A 23,087-nucleotide genomic window follows, 5' to 3' on the forward strand; every position below is an offset into this window, starting at 1 on the left:
TGTCCTAATCCCTCCTCAGCTAAAAAAGAAAGCAACTTAATCTCGTTCATTCTCTGGTAATGCCCTTCTTATTTGGAATACTCTTCCCAAAGATCTTCGTTGTAACCCTTCTTGCCCCCTCTTCAAAAAAAAACCTCAAGCTGCTTCTTCTCAACAAATATTGGGGTTCTTAATTATATTGACCTCTCTGGCCATTTACTCCCCGCATTACCTTTACTCACCTCATCCCTCACTTCCACAACTTTTCCTAAAATCTCTCACCTTCTTTCATCCTCAGTCTAACAACACAACTCTTCTCTATCTCCCTCATCGACTGTCCTCAATCTCTTTACATGCTTTTTGAACTTCTTTATCCTTATCCACTCTTGAAAGCTCAAATGCCTTATTTTATGTGAACAATTGTTCTCAGTTTGATCTGTTCTTGATATTTAACGTATCCTGTAAAGCGCTCTGATACTCTTGGGTCCAGCTAGCGCTATATAAAACCTTAAAAATAAATACATGGTACTGAGATACGCAGGGCATAGGCACACCAGGGGTCTCCCATGGGCTGCAGCATGTATTATGCCACCCATTAGAGACCACTCAAATTGTGACTACAGGCCTGCCATTGCAGCCTGTGTAAGCTGGTTTTAGCACCACTTACGACAGATATAGGTTTCCCTATATCTGAGGTCATTACACTTAAAACCTATAAGTCACCCCTAAGGCAGGCCTTTTAATCCTGATGGTAGGGTGCTCGGTTTTAAGTGTGAGGGTGCCTCTGCATGAACAGAACACTCCTACAACCTTTGGAGTCCTTTCTCCCTGGTTGTAAGTGCATCAGCCATTACGATATATAGAGTGGCCACGCGATGGCATCTCTAAACTGGCTGGAACAAACCCTGTTTTGTTTGGTGTCAAACATGTTGGAATCATACTCCCACACCGTAAACAGTGTGGGAGGTATGATTCACCCCCACACCATAAACGGTGTGGGAGGTATGATTCCATGCACTGTAAAGCTCCCCACCAACAGGAGCCTTGGTTCTTAGAAGGCAGTCCTACACGTTAACAGTCCTGATGAAGACCCGCCCTTGATGCGCACAATCAGCGCATCGCTCCCCAGGGTCGAAACGTCGACGCACCTTTTTCACGACCAACTGTACAAAGTCTACTAGGACTAAGAATAAATGGATTAACCTATGGGACTATTGTATTTTCAGTTGACACTCTTTAACAATTATTTGTGAATTGACCGTGTTATATGGTTGTTTTAAATGTTACTGAGTCTTGCACACATACCGTCATTTTGTTTATTTGTTTTAATGTTTGTTTGGACAGATAATTTTGTATTTGAATGACTATCTTGAATAACATGAAGGTATATGACTAAAAACTTTACTTTGTTTCTTGTTTGTTTGGGTTCAGTGTATTGTGTATAGAGTGGCACAATCAGCAGTTTCTGTGTACCCTGTAAGGGAACAGATGACAGGAATAGTACAAGAAAGAATACTATATAACTGTGTATTTCAGTCCGACAGAACCATTATTTATTGCTTTATTACCCACCCAGGTTCTGAGGGTTACAGGGTCACCCCATTACATCTAATGGTTTCTGTGAGTGACAGGGCTGGGGAATCCCAGGAGACAGGCTGGGTCACCCAGTGGTGAATAGAGAGATCTGAATCTTGATGGGACGGAGGAGTGCACCTGAACTCTGAATAGGGCTGTGCCTGCCTTCCACAATGCTGGCTCCACCTCCTGGGGAGCGGCTGATGTGTCTGCCCTGCACACTGAAAAAAGAGAAGGAAGACTGTCAACAGAGTACTCCAGGGCTGTACTTGCCTTCCACAATGCCGGCTCCACCTCCTGTGGGACGTCTGATGTTTCTGCCTTGCACTGTGAAAGGAAAGGAGAGGTCTGGAAAACAAAGTGCTCAGGAACTGGTTTGGACTAGGCACAGGCTCCTCTCCCCTCAGAGAACAAAGGATTTTGGGGTATAAATATTGGGACCCTGCTCCCATGAAATTAGATCACTCTGAACAACAAGAAGAAACCTTGACTGAGGAGAGAAACCTGAAGAAACTGAGGAGAGACTATTCCCAAGCTGAAGTGCTGCTAGGGGGATTGGCCTGCAGTGGTTGCCTTACTGCCAAAGGAAGGAGAAAGGAACTTTTGAGTAACTTTGCTTTCAACTTGTGAAGGATCTTCAAGGTCCTGGAAAAGAGCTTGCCTCCTGCTGAAGTCTCAGGGACAACAGACTTCACCCCCAGCTCCCCAGAGTTCTTGTGGAAGTGCCTGCTGCTGTTTTGGGCCTTCTGAGGAACTGCGTGTCGCAAGGAGCTGGAAGCGCGACTCAACGAGGAGAAGCGTGTCGCGGAGGGTATCGCCGCTGGAACTGTTGCACTGCACCGCATCGGAGAGAAGCGTGCCGCAACAAAGAGGAAGCGTGTCGCCGTCACTGATGCTGCCGTCGCAACTCCGAAGAAGGAGGGTGTTGCCGCAGTGGTTATCGCCACTGCACCGCATCAGGAGAAGAATCTCGCAACGAGGTCGGAGCATGTCGCCGTCGCAGTGCCTGCCGTCGCAACTCCGAAGAAGGAGGGTGTCATCGCTGGAACTGTCGCATTGCACCGCATCGACCAAGAGCACCTCGCATCCCCGAGAAGCGCGACGCCGTCAGAGCTGCTGCCGTCGCATCTTGAATGTCGCCGCTGTACTTGTCGCATCGAGCGGAAGCTTCACGCATCGTGGAGAAGAGCGTCGCCGCTGAAGCTGTTGCTGTCGCATCGTAAGAGTGTCGCCGCTGCAGTCCCTGCATCGAACCGAGTGTTTCTCGCATCCCCGAGAAGCGCGCCGCATCTGGAAGATCTTCACGTCTTTATTTCTTTGTACCTGAACTTTGCCGCATTTCCCATCGCAACGCAACTTAAGGTTCATTGAGTGTCGCATCTAAGAACTGAACTGAACTAAGCTTAAATCTACCATATTAAAGTAATCATAGTGTGTATTTTTGTCGTTTATGGTCTTGTGATAACTCTCTATATAAAGTCTACTTATTTTTTATATAAAACCTGTGTGGTGTCCATTTGTAGTGTTGTCACTTGGTTACTGTATGTGGTCACAACTGCTTAACTTACAACAACTCTGAAGTAAAGCCATGGCTGCTCTCGCCACGCAACCTTGAGGGTGAGCAGGGGTTATTTTAGGAGTGTACCCCCTTTCCCTGACTAGAGGAGAGGGTCCCTGCTTGTCACAAGTACCTACCTGTGCCAACCAGAGACCCCCAAATTTAACAGTTCCCTATATCTACCTCATATCACTACACTTATAAACCTATCAGTCACCCCTATGGCAGGCCTTTTCAATCCTGAAGGCAGGGTGCTGGGTTTTGTGTGAGAGGGTGCCCATGCATGAGCAGGGCCCCTCTGCAGCTTTCGGAATCTATTCTACGGGTTGGATTCTGTGATGCAGCCAGACCATATACTCTTAAGTGCATTATAACCTCGCGGCAAATGCTAACTTTGGAATGGCTACAAGGAAAAATGTTGTGTTTGGTGTCAAAAACCCTGGAATCATACCTTCCCGCCAGTACTGGCGGCGGAGGTATGATTCCACCCTCCTAGAGGGAGGAACATGCCCACACCCGGTACTAGCTTAACAGAACCCTGGCATCACAAAATGGATGCTGCAGCCACAGACACGAGTCTGGCCTCCTGCTGCTGGACGAAACTCCTGGTCCTCATGGCTGCAGAGTCCAGCTTCACCTCTTCGTACCTGAAGCACCGACATCGGTGGGCATTCGTCTACCGTGCCCCTGGTCACTGGCAAGTGACCCAGACTCTGTCCCCTCTGCTTTCAGGTTCTTCACATCTTCAATCCAGGCTTGGATCACACCGGACACTTTCCTTCTTCACGGCAGCAGCACTTTGTAGAAGGTCGCCATTGAAATAAACGACGATTCCTGACATCATTTGACACCTAATCACCCGGCTTCCCTGGGTGAAGTAACTAGAGTACTCCGGTGCTCCTGTGGGTGTTGGCCCAATGGCCCTAGAACCCCTTAAGTCTAAAGGGGTTTGCTCAAAGTCCGCTCCTAAGTGTCCTTTAACTTTACATTTCCAACCACGACTTTCCCCTTAGAAGCTAACGCCGCTCGCAGCTGTGTTCCCAGGCTGCACGCGTCCCCTGTGGGTCCCCTGTGTCACTACCATGGGTGGTTCCTTGGGGTCCCAGCGATTCTACGTGCTCTAGGCACTGTGTCTAGTCAAGTCGTGATTCTTATACCACTTTCTTAATATATGGTTTGGTCTCCCCCTGGGGCCCAGTGTATATTGTGCTATTTACTGAAGTTCTATTGTGTTTAAATTGTGTATCTTGCTCTGTAATCTCTTAAAGAGATTACTAGAGAATGCTTAGTAATAAATACATATATTTTATATATACCTTGTGTGGTTCTCCCTTCATTTAGACATTCAAGAGGTTATAATCTGGTAAACCAAGCTGCTTTACACTCCTTCAAGACTTAGCCTGAAGGCTGCTCTCCATAGCTACCAGTAGGATAGGTTTCAATAAAGGTTGTTTTTAAACCTATCATCAATAAGGGTTGTTTGGACTGGTGCAAGTTGCTCACGATTAACTAGTGGACAGCATATTCCAGGACAACTTCTCACATGCTCTAACTCCCCTGCTTTTGGTGAGTCACTTGGATCTTGCTGGTCAAAACACTGTGCCTTTTTCGCTTTTCACGTTCTCTGCAGTTGCAAGGCTTGTTGGTGCTCCCCACGGTCCCAACCCTTCAACTCTCGACATCCGACGTTGAACAGCTTGTGGACAGCTCCTCGTCATCCTCCGCGTCGCATGGTCCACACAGCTGCAGCTCCATGGTCACCGTCAACTCCCCTGCAAGACCCGACATCGGTGGTAATTTGTCTTCAGTGCCTCCGGGTCACTACTGAGTGGCATAGACTCTGTCCTCTCTGCTTGCAGGTACTTCTCATCTTGAATCCACCTTTGGGTCCCATCGGACACTTTCTCCTTCACCTGCGGCATCTTCCTGAAGTCCTCCATTGAGTTTGACTGTGGTTTCTGACGCCACTTCGCACCTACGCACCCGGCTTCCCTGGTGTAGGTATCCTGGTTCCTATGGTATCCAAGGGTGGAGTGGCTCTCCAACCTCCTGTCTTTCACAAGGTTTCTTCAGGGTCCACTGGGAAGGATCCTTCTTCTTTAAAATTACAACTGCGACTTACCCATTGACCTGAATTGAGCACTCAGTCGTGTTCTCGCTCTGCACACAGCCTCCGTGGGTTACTTACCTCGGGTGGTTCCTTGGGTCCCCAGCACTTGTACATCTCCTGGGTATAGTCTTGACTTGAGCCGTGTTTCACATCCTACTATTTTATTATGTGGTTTGGTCCCCCCTGGAGACCACTGTATATTCGTGCTACTTACCTATTTTCTTTGCAAAGTATTGTGTGCATTGCATATATCTCCTGGTAGGAGATATTTGTATGTGTTAGTAAGTGACCTATATTAAATACATATTTTTATAAATACAGTGTGGATCTTTTTTACTTCATCTATACCAATAATTTTACGTTTTGGTAAAATAAGCTGCTTTACACTACTTCTGGATCAAGCCTGAAGGCTTCTTTCCACAGCTACCACTTAAAGAGCTTTCTAAAGTTGTCTATGAACACAAAAATCACCATAAGGGTTGTCTGGAGTAGTGCAGGGTGCTACACTTATATAAGTGAGCACCATATACTAAGCCAGCCTCCTACACCCATATTATGGGCAAACGTGGCCTGATGGTGCTAAGACACAACAGGTAAATCATTTTCAATATATTTTCGTTCACACACGCAGGAGAAGAACCAGTGCAAGTGAATATAGGTTATAGGTATGTTAGTACACATGCTAAGTTAACCTCTACAAAATCTAAGACCTATGTCTTCGCCATTGCCTGGATTTTGTAGAAGGTTGCACATGGTGAAACTGGATGCATTTGTAAATGCTTGTGTTTTTGTCGCTGTTTCTCATTGTGTATTCAATGAAAAGGAGTGAGATTTAAGGCACTTCTACTTATGGATTCTAGTGCATGGATGGGGAGAGGGTGCATGATTACAGCGTGGCTATTTGATGCAGAGTATGTTGTGAAGTTAGGTTTGGCTCCAGTGTGAATTTAATGATTTCCAGCTTTGTTGTACATTTTGAGGCATTCAGAATGTGTTTTGCTGGCAAAGATTTATATGCTACCATGTGTATTGTCCATGGTGCATTGTGCACCTAAGTGTGGGGTTGGCATATCTAGTGCACTCTGTTTTAATATTGAGTTTTGAGAAGCGAGTTTGGAGGAGTGGCATTTTCGATATCTATAGTCTTTAACTAGTAACTACTAATTGATGCAGTATATTTTAAGGAGTGCCTAACATTCAATGGCATTAATGTTTAATCCGGTAGTATAGTACCACAGGTACTGTAGCTGCTTTGTATGGTTGTTGTGCAACTACTTTTTCTTAGTTTTACCTGCATGTAAAAGCATCAAATCTGGCTCCCCTCGGGATCCTGCCCCTCCGAAGATACTAGCAGCCAGCCTTAAAGTTTTAGAACCACACTTTAGACACATTCTCCAACTCTCCTTTTCTACGGCCACTCTCCCTGTGGAGTGGAAGAAAGCCATTGTTCTTCCGATAAAGAAAAAACCTAACATCAGTCAAGACATCCTAGAGAACCTACGACCCATCTCGCTGCTACCTTATCTGGCGAAGGTGGCCGAGAAAATAGCTAACAGACAACTCATGGCTTATCTAGAGTCTAATGATGCCTTCCACAACTCCCAATCAGGTTTTAGGTCGGGATATTCTACTGAAACCGCCCTTTTGAGAGCGACCGAAACCTTACGGGCCGGCGCTGATGAGGGCCAGACCATGGCACTAATTATGCTGGACCTTAGTGCCGCGTTCGACACTGTGGCACATTCCATCTTGCTGCAGTGTCTGAACAAAGCCGGGGTCACCCAGGAAGCATTGGGCTGGCTGAAAGCTTTCCTCACCAGCCGCTGCTTCCAGGTTCAGAGAGGCATGTACCTCTCTGATAGCATAGCCTTAGAACAGGGGGTACCTCAGGGCTCTGCCCTGAGCCCCACCCTGTTCAATCTTTACATGGCCCCCCTGGCTGAAGTGGTCCAATCGTTCGGCATTCAACTAGTTTCATATGCCGACGATACCCAACTTCTCATCTCCCTGTCCCAAGCCCCCTCCAGTGCTGCAGACAACTTTAAAACCTGCATGCAGGCATTGGCAGGATGGATGACCCAGCATTGCCTGAAACTCAATGGCTCAAAAACGGAGGTTCTGGTAATTGGAGGCAGGGACACGAGCTGGACCAAGGAGTGGTGGCCATCATGTCTGGGGCCGCTACCCACCCCCTGCAAAGCAGCCAAGAATCTGGGGATCTGGGTTGATCCCAGACTTTCTTATGACAGCCATGTGCATAAAATGGTAGGGAAATGCTTTGGTGTCATGAAGACCCTAAATCGCACCCTTGACCTCCTCCCTCTTGAAGCCAGGCGCACTATGACCCAAGCTCTTGTGACCTCGAGGATGGACTATGGCAATGTGCTTCTGCTCGGAACAACGCAGAAAAACATCTGGAGACTCCAAGTACTCCAAAATACTGCAGCGCGCCTAGTCCTTAGACTTCCAAAAAGAGCCGCCTCCAAACCTGCCCTAGCCACTTTGCATTGGCTTCCCATAAAAAAGAGAGTCCTATTTAAAGCACTTCTCATGTGCTATAGGATCATCTCACATACAGCTCCCCCTTACATGACTGATCTGGCTATTCCCTATGAGCCTAACAGAACTCTCCGCTCTGGGGGAACTGGTTTGCTTAAAATTCCCCGTGTTAAGAAAGCCAGAATGGGTGGCCGCTCCTTTCGTGTAATGGCCGCCAAAGAATGGAACTTGCTCCCTATGAGCATCAGATTAGCGGATTCAGAGACCACCTTCAGAAAACTTCTGAAAACCCATCTGTTTTCCCTGTAAGTCCATCTCCTGGCCCTGACTCTTTCTCCACAGCGCGGGGACACGCCGGGATGGCGTCACCAGGCGCTTTACAAACCCCTTTATTATTATTATTATGTAACTTTCTGTTGCAGAAAGACCTGTTGTTTCTGTATTGATACAGTGGCTTTGGGGTCATCCCATTATTTACCATAGAGTGACTTTCTTATCTATCCTATTTTCTTCTTATTCTATGACTTTCCTTCTTCTTCTTGTGTTTCTTTGTCTCCTGGAACTTCTTTGCCCTCCTTTTGATTGGATGACAGGTATTTGTGTATCCTTGCGTGTACATTCAGGGAACTACTTTTTATTTCTCACGTACATCTTTTAGCTATCTGTAGGTGAAAGCCATTGTAGTCCATACCACAAACTCACAGTGGGCTTAGAGTTGGCCCGCTGCATACCATTCGATGTCCTTGTAGTTCCTTTCATCTATTTGCTTCTTATTCGATGACTTGCCTTCCTCTCCTTGTGTTTGTCCATCTCCTGGGACATTTCCTCTTTACCATCCTTTTTACTGTCTGACTTGTATCCTTCCACTGCTCACATTTAGGAAAGTACTCTTTTATTTTCACTAAGCACTCCATGACAGTGAATGTTTTTCCTGTTCGTCTTGTGCTACCCTCCACTCAAACACCCGAACACCACCGCAGTTGTTTTCCCTTCATCCACCCAGTCAACCCAACTCACTCCTCCATTGCTCCCCAACCACTTGTGTTCTTTTTCTTTCTTTTTCTTTAAAAAGCCTTGCATTTTATAATTTATTTTTAGGGCCTGGCAGCTCCAATTTGCTTTTGGGCCACTCCTTAACCCCTTCGGGGCTGATGACGAGCTCAGCTCGTCATGAGCGTAACCTGCCGTGTGCTCAGGACAAGCTGAGCTCGTCATGTAACGCGTAATTTCAAAATTGCCGCGTACAGCGGGAAAAGCCGCCGCATTGATGCGGTTAAAATGACTTATGTAAGCCTCTGTTGCTCTCCAGCCCCGTACCCACCTGCTCCAACGCGGGCTCGCGGTCCTTTACAAATTGTTTTAAATGTATTTATTTTTTAGGAGGTCCTCGAAGGTGCGGGACCATGCTGCGCTACCAAACGTGCTTTCATCCAAATGAAATATTTTTGTTGTTTAATTATCTAAGCGGCCATCTTGAATTGGTAAAGTATCTGGTGCATAAGCCATTCTGTAGGCACACGTATATCTCATCATGTATGCACACACAAGGAATGACACAATGGCCAGTAGAGGCTGCGTCAATTTACTAAAAAGCCAGGGAGTCAACAAGGGGAGAACCGTTGGCTTTTCCAGTCCTAATTTCTTTTGCTTGTGACACTCGGGGAGTGTATCTGTTTTCTTGCTTTCTTCCACTCTCCCGAGTTTGCTACTTCCCCCTTCACATCTCCACTCCGCAAGCTCTTAATGTTTCCCTTTATACATTAATATAAGAGATAACATTTTCAGTGGCAGCTGCTCATTGCTGTTGAGTGAGTACAAGTATGGTTGAATCAGAAAAAAATGGTAATTTTTGTACGCGTAACGTTGGTGACACAGGGCTTGCCATGATGGTGCTGCACAACCTGTCTGTTGAAGCAAAACCTATGTCTTCTGACTAGACCGTGGAAAGACGAAAGGCTTAGGCAGTCCTGTGGCTTGAATGTCACACACACATCTAATGCCAGTGCTTTGCTAACTCTACACAATATCTTTGCCTTGTATTTTGTCAGACCCTGTTGGAGGAAGGGGGAGAAGTTATAGGCCAGAATGTGGTGGTTGAGGTGGTTTGCTATTGGCATCTTGTGGTCCTCCCTTGTTTTACTTTGCAAACTGGTCTAACTACAACCCCTTCCGTACTGGTGGCACAGCAGCTCTCAGAGTATTTTGCAGAACACTTATTCCTTGGTCAAGAAGAACTTAACCAAGGAAGGGTGGCTTAGAGCCTTGTTTTCATTAGGGGTGGGGGGAATTTGCGTAAATCGCGCTCCGCAAAGCGCCGCTAAACAGTAAAAAATCTCCTCGGACACTCAGATTTCTGCGAACATGCGGAATTGCTTGTTCCACCCGTTCGCAATGCTTTTTTCCTGTTCGTGAATGCTGTTTGATTTCTTGGGGGATGGGGGGAATATCTTGCGAACACGCATTTTGAAAGCGCAAACAAGCAAAAAATTCCACAAAGCTGCGGATCGCAGAAATTTGGCCAATTCTGCATTCTCTGTGGAAAGCGAAATTACCCAAATTCCGCGAGCGGAACGGAATTTACTGCCCGGGTCTAGTTTTCATACACATTTTCCAGTCGTTCGAAGTGGATGCACTGTGTAAAGCTTCAGAACTGATTTGGACCAGTAGTCTTTCAAATGTAATTTTCAGACTGCTCCTCCAACACCACCTTTGTGCACAGTGATGGCTGTCACAGGTGGTAGTAGTTGTGCTATCTCCAAGACGGAGTATCAAAAACATGGACTGAGTGATGTGTGAAAGCACTGCACATGACTGTCATCAGCGTCCCTGAAGCAGTAGAGACAACCAAAAAGTCAGGCCCTGCTGAGAAATCTCCTTACCTTGAGCAACAAAAAGTGCAGTCCCATGCTCACCCTTAACATCTACCAAAATGCAGTGCTCAGGAAGAACTAACCAGGAGCCTTTTCCCTACAATACCCTCACTGAATTTCTCACTCGATTCATTGTCTGCATCTCCACCCTCCATCCACCGGAGTGCAGGCAGTGCGCTTTCACTGTCTGGGAAGCTGTCCTCCTCCTCCACCTGGGCCGTGTTAAGCCAAGGGCATCTAAAATGGATCCCACTAGTTATAGTACTTGGACTCAGGCTAAACTCCTACTGCCATTCATGGACTGCCCTTTCATTGCACACCCATGCACTCAATATGCACATGGAATGTCAGTGCAATGTTCTGGGGGTGCACACAATAGCAGGACTGCTCTGTCTCTGGCACAGAGAAAAGGATCTGGCCAATGCTGAAGGTTCACAAATCACGGTACGCTGCCATCACAGCTTATTGTCTTCTCCGTGGTGTGGGCAATAGTCCTCTGCCCTCTCTAAGGGCACGCCTGGCGTGTCCCACCAGGTCACAAAACAGTTTCTGGACCACTCATTACCATGGACGGGCTTAGCCCTCTGTGCACACACCGTAGTACCATGTCTCTAGTGCCAAACCAAAAGTTAGGGTACCAGTTTCACATGCAGCCTGCCACTCAAAGCAGGAGTACCTGCTCATTTACCATATAGGAGACATTCCCGACACACTACTATTGAATGAATGAATGTATTGGTAAAGCGTGACTTTGAGCCAACTGAGGCATCGGGTCCCTTCATGCAAAGGTGGCCCCGGTTGGGTTTCAGGCAGCCCGGGTTGCTGCAGCAGCACAGGTATAGCTCAGTGGATTCCTCATGTTTATGTCAAATGCCTAGAACTGGGAATAGGTTATGGATCCACTGAGACCCCACAAATCACTTATTGGAACCAGTCTCCGCTGTCATTCATATATGGTGAAATTGATGGATTCACTACTTTTTTCAGTGCTACATTATTTGCATATTCAAGGGTCATATGTTTTGTCTCCTGAATGGTGTAGTCTGATCATAAATTAACCTTTCTACATTCACGGTATTCAGATAAGTTGAATTTGGGCACAATCTGAGCTTTCAATTGGTTTCCTGCACAATCCTTTCTAAATAATAATAGTATCCCATTCGTAGTCCGAACTCTGACATCACTGTTCATAACTGGTTATATTTTTGGTTAAATATTTTTGATTCCATCTCAAGCTTTTTTGATGCCTTCTGTCTACTGCAAACCCCTACTCATTGTGTTCCCCCTTTTACAGGTATTTAATATGGATTAATGCACAATTGTTACTTAAAGATACTTGTTTAGAGGTTGTGAAACTTGCTTTATGTTTTTTTCATTTTCTAACCTTTGTTCTCCCTTGAGGATTTTGCTTTGTCCAATTGAAGGACAGTATAACTATACTTTAACTTAAGGATTTAGTCTGTTCACCTGGAGAGCAAAAGGCCTCTCAGGCAGAGGCCCTCCTTATGGCTGGATAGTATAGTTTTTACCAGGAGTTCTGAAGAATCCTGCATACATTGTTGTTGTTTCTCTTTTCTTACACCTGGAGACCAATAAACTTTTCTACAAGTTTATGACCGGCTAGTCTTGGTGTAACTAGGAGTCCTGAAGACTAGTGTGTAACGGGATGCCTTTTCTCTTTACTGACAGGTGCAGGCCAATGGGACGGATGACTCTTGCGTCACATTCGTGCTGCACGAGGAGGACCACACGCTGGGGAACTCTCTGCGCTATATGATCATGAAGAAGTAGGTGGCTGGGTCGCCGGGTGGGAGCATTGCCGTGGTCCTGCATTGTTTAGTCTACCTGAGTCATTCTGTCTCCTGACCCAAGTCACTGTCCACTGTCCTACTCTTTGGTGGTGGTGAACGGTGATGGGTTTGTCTACTGCTTTTCAGCAGTTTTGGAGGATTTTGTATTTTTTATGGTATATGTCCCAGAGAAGAAGCTAGGTTTCAGTAATACCTTGTTGGTAAAGATTCTGTGAGCTTTGCGCGTTTCATGCCCACCTGAAAAGGAGCTATCCTATGTAAACCATCAGCTGTACCCTGATGCTACCCTGTGAGCCAAGGTAAACAATGGTTTCACAGTCCTACTGGGAAGTGCCTTATTCCGATCCCCATATACAGTAAGCTGCTGGTGTAGGGGGTTTTCACCTTGAAAAATGCCGCCTGAGTGCTGATTGTTCCTGTGCAATCTTGTTGATGCTGAGACTCAGTGGTATTTTATTAATCCTATTTTCTTGCTTGCATTTAGTCCAGAAGTCGAGTTCTGCGGCTACTGCATCACCCACCCATCTGAAAGCAAAATTAACTTCCGCATCCAGACCAGAGGTATGGTGTAGGTGGGTAGGGGGTGACACTGTTACTTTTGTACGTTTGTTTGAAATGTTGGTGTTTCTCTAAATCAAATACAAGTGTGCGTATGGGCCTCTCTTTTTCCCTCTCTAATACTCTATTTTTCTCACACTCCTTCTTAGTCTGACATTTTCTCTTTTGCTAAGTTTGTCCTTTTATTTAACTTCTACTTGTTGATCACTACTTGTGTATCCATGTGTCACACTTCTTGTTTCTGCTTGTGTTTGTGCTTTTGTGTGTCTTATCTGGTCATATGGCTATGTTCTAGCTTGTATGCGCTCCAGTTTCTGTGTTTATGGATTTTATATTAGTTGCATAGGTTTGAACGCGGCCCCACCTCCAGATTTCTAAACCTCTTTTCAAGGTAGTAATAGGAAGGAGATGAGGACTCTGAGCCTCTTAACATTGCTTGCAGCACAGATGAGGACGAGTTCTGCATTATGTAAGTAGCGGCCTTCGAATCGCTCATCTGGGAAAGAAGAGGGCTCCTAGAGCAACCCCCAGGAAATGACAGTAGCAGGGGCCGCTCTTAATTACAGTGACTGTGACTACCTAACACCACACTCTGTTACAGAAGAGAAGGCACAGACTGTGACTCATGGGCCCGGGCCCTGTTCATCAACAAAAGGAGAAAACCCAGAAAGCACATTTCAGGAGCTCGGAAAGGCAGGAGACATTTTTTGTACATTTATTTTTACAGAGTTTTATATAGCGCAAACCTTATCGGGTATCAGAGCGCTTTACATGGCACCAGTTGCGTTACATGAGGACACATTCATTTTTGTTAGGCACGGGGAGATTAAGTGATTTGCCCAGAATCACAGGATGTTCAGCGTCATTGCCGAGACTCGAACCCAGTTCCCCAGATTCAAGGCTGACCGACCTAGCCGTTAGGCCAACTCCTCTCCCCATTACAATACTACTTGCATCACAGTTGAGAGAGGCGGCTCTGCCTGGTGAGCCCATGCATTTCGTCTCACTCATTGATGATGAATGCCGAGCTGGGTCGAGACACCCGCTTCCATGTATGACTGTGTTACCGGAGATGCCTACATGTGCTGTATTTTAATTTATTGTTGATTGTGCCTGCGTGTGTAGGTCTTTATCGATTTACCAATGGATGAAAGTGGGGCTGTCCATGGTATGTACTGGACACGGGCAGTCGTTGGTAATGGTCCATTTAGTTCCTTTGTGAGCGAGAACACTGACCTGCTAGCAAGTGATTCACTCCATTGTGGTGAATGATTTGCATGAATGAATGAAGAGATATTTATAAAGCGCAACTGCTGCTTCAAGAGAAGCTTCATGGCACTAGTGAAAATCCAACCAATAGGGTCAAAGGTTAGAGCTCCCCAAAGAGCACAGTTTTCAACTGTGCCTTGAATAGGTTATCGCTAAACATGGCGCATAGGGAGGTGGGAGCGGCATTCCAGAACCCGGGATCCAGGACACAGAAGGATCTGCCAATGGCACGTGCTGGACACTGCAGACTTGGTGTAAGTCTGTATTGTTCCACTGGAACATGAGGATGGCTATCAGCAGGAATTTGCTGTGCCAAACTAGTTGTCAAGGAGGATACATTCTTCTAGTCAGCATTACATGTGACCCTCCAGAAAGGCATAGGATAGACTCAGCCCCATTAAGTGCTATTTAGAGATTACCCATAAACTGCAGTGGAGTGACAGGGAGCTGTGCACACCGTAACAGGCCGTCTGAGGAAGTTTCTGTAGGATTCCACTCCAGAATGAGAAGAGACGAGTTCATGGGCGCACATGTATCTTCAGGTCGGGATAGATGGCCCAGAAAAAGTAATCCGAGTAAGATGAAGGGAGGGAAACTCAATGTCTGTTGATCAGTTCTTATAGTGTTGTCAGGGAAAAGTGGAACAAGACTGAAGAGATAGTTGAGCCTCAAAGAACACTGGAGTGATTGCTCAAAAGGTTGACGTGAACGGCGAAAGTGAGACGATAAAGTGATTACCCTGGAGATAGAAAGAGCTTCAATCTAGGATAATTCCTCAAGTGCTGAGCTTTTCTAGTCTCCATACTATCTTCTGATGGTGGACAGTGTCAAAGGCTGCCATTACATGCAGCAATAGTAGGTGCCGCTCTTCCATTTTTATCCACTGTCCTTTTTACCGCACCCCAGATGGAGACCAAGGCCAATTCAATGCCTCTCCCTGGGCACAAGCCTGTTTGATGCTCAGAGAGAAGTATTTTTCCTTCATTGAAGCTGCATATCTGGGAGTATGGAGCTCTTTCAGTTTTAATAGGTGAGCCATTGGACATTGGTCGCTGATGACAGAAGCTGATGGATCAAGGTTCTGTTTCCTGTGGCCTAATGAACGAGGTCTTGAATTCTGAGTGGGAAGGTTCTTGTCTTTGGGGAGTAGTTGAGGATGTTTCTTGCTGTGGTGGCTGCTGAGGGGTTGGTTAAATAGGATATTTTTGAAGGTTCGTGCCTGGTAGAAGTGTGATAAACAAGTTGCTCACTTACCTAGATCGGTTCAGTGTCAAAGCGCCGTTTGAAGGAAGCTAGTGATTGTTGTTTGTGTCGGTATTCAGTTCTCTTTGCCATGTTTGTTGTTGTTTGAACTTGAGTCATTTAGCTACTTATGTACAGCTCCTTATTGATTGAACATATATAGTGATTAAATCTTTGAATATCAAATGACTGCAATTCCTTAACAATACAACCCCCCCCCCCACCCACACACACCCCCACCCCTCTGCATGATTTAGACCGCTCTCTTTGTTTCAAATAGTCACAGGAACAACATATTCAAGATCAGGCACCTGCTTGAGCTGCAGAACTACACACAATGGTCCACTGTCAGAAGAGTTTTCAGGGCAGGTGAAGAAAGCGTTGTAAGCCAAACAAGGGGCCTTGATAGGAGATATCGGTATTTCACTTTCTTTATTTGACCTCTGTATCATTGTATGATCTACTCTGATGGTTTTGCATAGGATCCCTCTAACATGGAGCAAAAATGAAACTAAACGAACACTAACACCAAGACACCTCTGGACCTGATCCTATCCACCCTCCTACAACTCAAAGACGAGCTCCGCACCATCAAAGAGCTTCTTCACACACCCTCCAGACAACATCGACCCACAACGACCACCACCGTATCCAACAAAAGACGCACTCTCCCCACAGTCCCTCGCACTCAACTCTCTCCGCACTGGCCCACTATCCCCGCCCGCAACAACACCCACCGCCCGCGGCGTGCCCTTAACTCCCTGTCGGACCACGACTTATGCACCCTCCTCCGCTCTTTTGGACCAGGACCGGTAAAACACATAACCTCCACTCACCTCCCCATACCCACTATTTTCACAAATCCCCTTAGGCACCCAACTCTGAGCACCAGAAGCTCTGTCCCAAACAACCTCAGAAAAGTCCCCCTATCGCTAGAACACTCGACCTCCCTTCTCACCCCCAGACTCAAATGCATCCTTCTCAACTGCAGATCGGCCCAGAGACACTCCTCCGACATTGCAGATCTCGTCACATCAATGGATCTTGACCTAGCCATATTGACGGAAACATGGCTAACTGAAGCCTCCGCGCCTATTATGGACATACTAGTTCCCCCCCAATTACCACATCATCAGACACGACATGACCGGCAAGACGGGCGGGGGAATCGCTTGCATTTTCAGGAGCAATCTCTCCGTCACCAAAGTCATCTCCCCCTCCCTCACTTCCTGGGAACTCTTCTGCCTCGATATCTCCAGCGAGGGGAAACCAGTATGTGCTCTACATCTCATCTATCACCCGCCGGGGGACAACCCCATCTTTTCTCAACAACTCATGGACACTATCACTTCCAACATCGGTCGGCAGATCACTCAAATCTACCTGGGTGACTTTAATCTCCATTGGAACGATCAGAAAGACGCAGTGGTGAATAGTCTTAAAACTTTCCTTAATGCGCTTGACCTCACCCAAATTTGCAACAGCCCAACACATGATAAAGGTTCGATACTCGATCTCATCATCGCCAAAGAGGACTCTACCCAACTGGGATCAATCCTACCTTGTGATTGGTCAGATCACCACATCATCACCTTCTTTATCAATGAAAAAGTCAAACCCTCCCCGGCTCAACCCACCAAACGCAAGATCTGGAAAAGGGACATGAAGAAGCTTAACCCTAACTCCCTACCTCCCCACACCTACAGGCTCCTCCTTCCCCCTGATGGCGTCTCTGATGTTCAATCACTGACCGACCTCTACCTCGACTCCATGACCTCTATAATCGACGAAGCCGCCCCACTGCAACTAAAGAGAGTCTCCACCAAGAGCTCGAACCCTTGGTATGACGGCAGACTTAACGAAGACAGGCGTGCTATGCGATCGGCAGAGCGCACTTGGAGAGCTGACCCCTCATCACTACATCGCAAAATGCTTAAGAACAAGAGGAATGCCTATTTTAGGAAAATCAAACGTGCAAAATCTGACTTCTTTAGCCTCCAGCTTGACCAAGCGAAAAACCGACCAAGAAAATTGTTCGAACTAGTAAAAAGTCAAACAAAGCCGCAACCCTTACAATCAAACAACCCAGCAAGCGGTATCCCACACAGTGAAGACTTTTCCGCCTTCTTCAAGCTGAAGACCGACAACATAAGAGCTGATCTCCTCAATGATGTAAGCCAACACCCTGTGCACATCAGAATGTCTAACGCTCAGCCAAAAAACAGCGCATCATGGGCTTCCTTCGACATCTACTCTGAAGAAGCAATACTCAAACTGCTCGGTACCCTGAAGCCCTCTAATCACCTCACAGACCCCCTGCCTGCTAATGCTGTAAAAGACTTCACCACCATGCTCCTCCCACTCTGGACTAAAATCATTAACAGTTCCCTTCAACAAGGTCTCATCCCTGACTCACTCAAGGTGGGGCAAGTCACGCCCATACTCAAGAAACCGACAGCTGACCCGTCTGACCTAAACAATTACCGTCCCATCACAAACATCCCCACCTTGGCCAAACTGCTGGAAAAATGTGTTCAACTTCAACTAACAAAACACATTGACAAGTTTGATCTCTCAACCCTCATCAATCAGGCTTCCGAGCGAAACACAGCACGGAAACGGCCATGACTCACATAATTGATGACGCCCTCCAAATCCTTGATCGCAATGATTCATGCCTCCTCATCCTTCTAGACCTTTCATCAGCTTTTGACACGGTCGAACACGAGAACCTCCTTGAGATGCTAAACACTAGAATGGGTTTATCCGGGACTGTTCTCAAATGGTTCACTTCCTTCCTACATAACCGGTCTCAGAAGTTCAAGATCAACAATGTGTTTTCCTCGCCTGTGCCAGTAGACTTAGGCGTTCCACAAGGATCCTCCCTTTCGCCCACACTGTTCATCCTCATCATGGAACCACTTGCCACCATGCTCCAAGCATCCAATGTACACTTCCATATGTATGCCAATGACACTCAACTTTACCTAAAGGTACAATCCCCGGATGATATCAAACGCCTGAACCACACTCTTATAAAGACCCAATCGTGGCTGGCCGACAATCACCTCAAACTAAATGCTCTGAAAACTGAGTTCCTACTGATATCACCCCCTGCGAAAATTACCACCACCCAACTTTGGCTCAACCACCTAACAGCACTCAATGTCCGGCCCACCATCGTGGATTCCGCGAAATCCTTAGGTATCACACTTGACGCAAAGCTCAACATGCAACAGCACATTAGCATAGCAACGAAAGGAGCTAATTTCCAAATCAACACATTGAGGAAGCTGAAACCCTTCCTCCCAGCCAAAGACTTCCAAAATGCAGTACAAGCCCTCGTCATCCCCCGCATAGACTATGGAATTGTGGCCCTCAGCGGTCTCCCTCAAGCAGCAACTGCACCCCTAAGAGCCTCCTTGAACGCTGCCGCGAGACTCATTACTGGCTCAAGAAAACACTCTCATATAACCCCTGACTTGAAATCCCTGAAATGGCTGCCCTTTGAAGCCAGAATACAACTGAAAATTGCTGTTATGACACACGCGGCTGTACACCACAAGGCACCTAACTACCTCACTCAAAAACTGACTGTCAGGAGGTTCGAGATCCAATAGAAGCACAAAAAACCTACTCTTGAAACCTCGCAGATTCCGGAAGGAAAAAACATACAAACGCTCCTTCTCAGGAATGGCACCGAGCATCTGGAACGCACTCCCTCCCGAAACCAGGCTTATCTCCTCCACGGCCTTCTTCAAGAAAGAGGTGAAAGCCATCCTCATGGCTAAGCTCACCTGAACTCTAATGTTTGTTGCTCAGAGACTTCGCACCGCCTGGGTATCATTGGCTACATGTTTGTCTAATGTCAAACAATGTCATATTATTCTTGATTTAGATTCGTTTATTCTTCTTGTTTGCCATAATTCTATGATGTTTAGTCGATTCATTTATGCTACTCACTCACTACCTATTATTAGACTATTCACGTTAGCCTGCTGAACCTCGATGCCCCTTCCCCTCCCCCTGTAACTTTTAGATACTGTCATAAGCCATCCCTTTTAGCCTAAGTTCTCTTGATTTTTATCGTAGCTGTACGAAAGACTCAGTATCGTCTTATATTAACGCTTATTTGATTGTTTTTTTTTGATACTTTATTAGCACTTGACTGCTATCTGATCATGCTACTGAATTTTATATTGCACCCAATATTATGTTGCGTCACCCTCATGCTATCCTCACCCCTTGTTTCTGTGAAGCGCTCTGATATCTGTAAAGATCTTGTTCGCGCTATATAAAACTCTGAATAAATAAATAAACCACACTCCTCACAGGGGGCCGCAGCCGCTTCTAAAGGTTTCCCGAAGGTTCAAGACACAAGCAGAACATGTAGGTGCTCACAGCTGTTAAGCCACTCTCATGAAACAGTGAGAGTTCTTCATTGAAAGTGTGTATCCTCACAGCTTCAGTAAGTACCCTGAACCTGGGTGCAGTCCCAGGCTTGGTGCAGTCCCCAGGGCTTTGTGTAGAATGTGACTGTGGCTATTGTGCTGCCCATTAGATTGTCACATGTTTGCATGTATTGTTGTTGTTCTGTCGTTGCAGTTGTTTGATGCACATAACCTCGTCAGTAATAAGATGTATCAGAGCTGGAAAAATCCACTCGCCCTCTCGCGATTGCGAGCCAGATTTATTCACGACGAGTAGGAAGACAAACTGACTTTTGACCTCTGTCTCTGAAAGCGGAGCAAATGTGACAAAATAACAAGATTTAAAGGCATTTTTATTGCTCACAAAGTGAATGAGCTGTTAAGATGCCTTTAAATCTTGCTCTCTTGTCACAGTTGCTCCGCTTTTAGAGACAAAGGTCAACTACGTTACAGTTAGGGCGAAGAGATTTTTCAAGTTACTAGCTCTGCAGGTCTTGTAACATTTGTAGGATTTTTCGAGCACTGTGTATATTCATTCATCTTATTAACTTTATCTCCCCCAATTCCCCCCTTTCAGGAGGGCTTCCTGCTGTTGAGCCTTTTCGCAAAGGGCTGAATGAACTCATTGATGTGTGCCAACATGTGCTGAACACATTTGAGGTAGGTATGCCTTGTCTTGTCTTTACTTGTCTGATATTTCCTGGTGTAAAGATGGATTTTGTGGTTAAAGGATGACACTTGTGTGCAGGGTCCTGTAGAGCTAGGCAAGTGTGAGGAAGGTCTTTACTTCCTGCGCAGTAGGGTCATTGTTCTCAATGGTGGGGGGCGTTACACCTCTTGTGTTGTCTTAGGGTGTCTCAACACCATCCTTCTCAATTTCCTTTAAAGACCAAATATGTTTCTCCAAGAATTTTGGGTGCATTCTGTGGCTTTGATCAGTACATTTTTCACTAAGCTGATCTTGGAGGATTGTTGTGATCTCAAATTGCACCGTGGTATTTGCATGTTGCAGTTGTAGATTTATAATGGTAACTAAAAGCACAAGAACTGGGCTACGAAGGGAAAATGGCCGTGCGCACTACACGCACCTAACACAGTAGATATAAGCATCCTTGGGACAGGATGATATATGTATCAACAGGGTGAGCCCAAAAGGATGAGGAGTATGGTTCGCTACTGTAGTGGTGACCCGCTAGGAGGAAGGATAGTGTACTAGGGTGAGCCCAGCAGCCTGAAGAGTAAGGCCGGGGTTATCCACTGTAGCCGTGACATGCCAGGAAGAAGGATTGTGGACTAGGGTGAGCCCAGCAGCATGAAGAGTAAGGCCGGGGTTCTCCACTGTAGCAGTGACCCACCAGGAGAAAGGATTGTGGAACAGGGTGAGCTCAGCAGCCTGAAGAGTAAGGCCGGGGTTCTCCACTGTAGCGGTGACCCGCTAGAAGGAAGGATTTTGAAACCGGTTTAGTCCAGTAGCCTGAAGAGTACGACTGGGGATTCCATACTGTAGCCGTGACCCGCAGGGAGGAATGACTGTTCTCGTTTATCTGCATATGTACGACATATAATGCCCTCATGAGTGTATTGTGATAGTGTCCCCCGGCAGTGCCCTCAGAGGCCTTTTATGAAAAGTGTGGTACATGGTCTGGAGTTGGGTTGTGTTACCATGTCCAGTTGTGTTTCCCTAATTGTCGGGGGTTGTTGTTTTTCTGCAGGGCCACAGCCTGCCTCTTATGTGCTGTAGATCTCCTGTGACCTGATTTGTGGTGGGTGATTGATGGGTGGCTGAAGTCCATAATAGCAATGCTCACCACTTCTGCTCCCTGCTTTGCTTACTGTTTGCTCTTCATGATGTCCAATCTCAGATCAAATACCACATCACTTCTTCGTGAGCATCAGTTCTCTATATGTAGTAATACTGTGATGGTTTTTATCAATATCTAAGCATAAATGACAACTTTGGCAAAGGAAGGAATTTGGTAAATTGTGGAACTTACAGATAAATGCTCAAATGGTTATAGCACTTTAATTGAATCTCAGGATACTATATTCCCTTGTTGACCAAGACATCCCGCCTCCTCCTGTTCGGGCTGGCGACCAGTTGACTGATTTATCATGCAACCATTTTGCTGCGGCATCAGGATACCGTATGAATAACACTTGCGCTTTACAAATCAAGCTTCAGTTATTCATTCTCTAAGCCCGGTGAGATGGCACCCATTTCCCTCGATTGTCCTGCATGTCAGCTGAATGTTTTTTCCAACTTTGAATCAATTCGTGATTAAAAATAAAATTCTGAGGTCAACAGCTTATGTCAAAAACTCCAGTTGCGGAATATATGCACTAGCCCTGGAATCGCATTGTTCTAGACCTACCTGTTGCAGCCCGTAAGATGGCTTCGCGAATGAAGTGCTTTCTACGGACACCTATGCATGGCCTGCAGGTCGTGTGTTTAAGTTTCGTCAGCTTTATTTATAGCCTTTTATAAATTGATGGTCTCTGCATGGGCCACCATTGAAACTACATATTTTCCCAGGAAACCACTGCTCCTCCTCACAGGGAGGGTTGTAACTCGCGCATATTGTATCTGATTTTATGTCTGTATCCTCCATGAGCCATGATACTGATGCTCGCAACAGCTGGTCAACCACGGCTACGTGGTTGACCAGCTGTGCCAGGCACAGTGCAGAGTACCAGTAGACTGGTGCCAGCTGATGCAGCAATATCACTTTTACTTATTTTGTGTTTTTAGATTCGTATGAAGGAACACAAAGAACAGAACGCAACAGAGCTGGAGTAGTGTCCACCGCGCCAAAGCCTTGGAGCTAATGTGTAAATAATGTAAATCATGTTTTTTGTTTATAAAGCTGTTTTTTAAATTATTTGCCAGAGTATCCTGTTTTTTCTGATGAATGCATGTGTTTTTAATGTTATAGAATGAATGGACTTTTTGTCCCTGAATGCTGATGGATTATGACTGGTTGGGTTAAGGGGACCCGTACTGCTCACTGGGGTTGCCATATAGCCAATAGGTTTTATCTGGTGACCACAGACCTTAGGTAGTAGAAATGTCTGATGTGAAATGAGGTACTGGGTTTTCTTAAGAACCAGTAAAGAACCGGTAACCCAGCGGTGCCAGGGGACACACCCGGAGACCTCGAGTTCTTCCTGATTCAGACCTACAGAAAC

General features: G+C 46.1%; 1 protein-coding gene across 1 annotated transcript in view; it reads left to right on the forward strand.

The window, feature by feature from the left end:
- Positions 1-22,780, forward strand: part of LOC144785681 (DNA-directed RNA polymerases I and III subunit RPAC2-like) — a 29,358-nt gene extending 6,578 nt beyond the window's left edge. Inside the window, exons 2-5 of the mRNA XM_078664475.1 lie at positions 12,281-12,378; positions 12,887-12,963; positions 20,479-20,561; positions 22,651-22,780. Of these exons, the coding sequence (XP_078520601.1) occupies positions 12,281-12,378; positions 12,887-12,963; positions 20,479-20,561; positions 22,651-22,698 (306 nt within the window). The 3' untranslated portion in view covers positions 22,699-22,780. The remainder of the gene's footprint in view (positions 1-12,280; positions 12,379-12,886; positions 12,964-20,478; positions 20,562-22,650) is intronic.
- Positions 22,781-23,087: the final 307 nt, after the last annotated feature.

This window comes from Lissotriton helveticus, chromosome 10 (assembly GCF_964261635.1).
Source record: "Lissotriton helveticus chromosome 10, aLisHel1.1, whole genome shotgun sequence".
Taxonomy (NCBI): domain Eukaryota; kingdom Metazoa; phylum Chordata; class Amphibia; order Caudata; family Salamandridae; genus Lissotriton; species Lissotriton helveticus.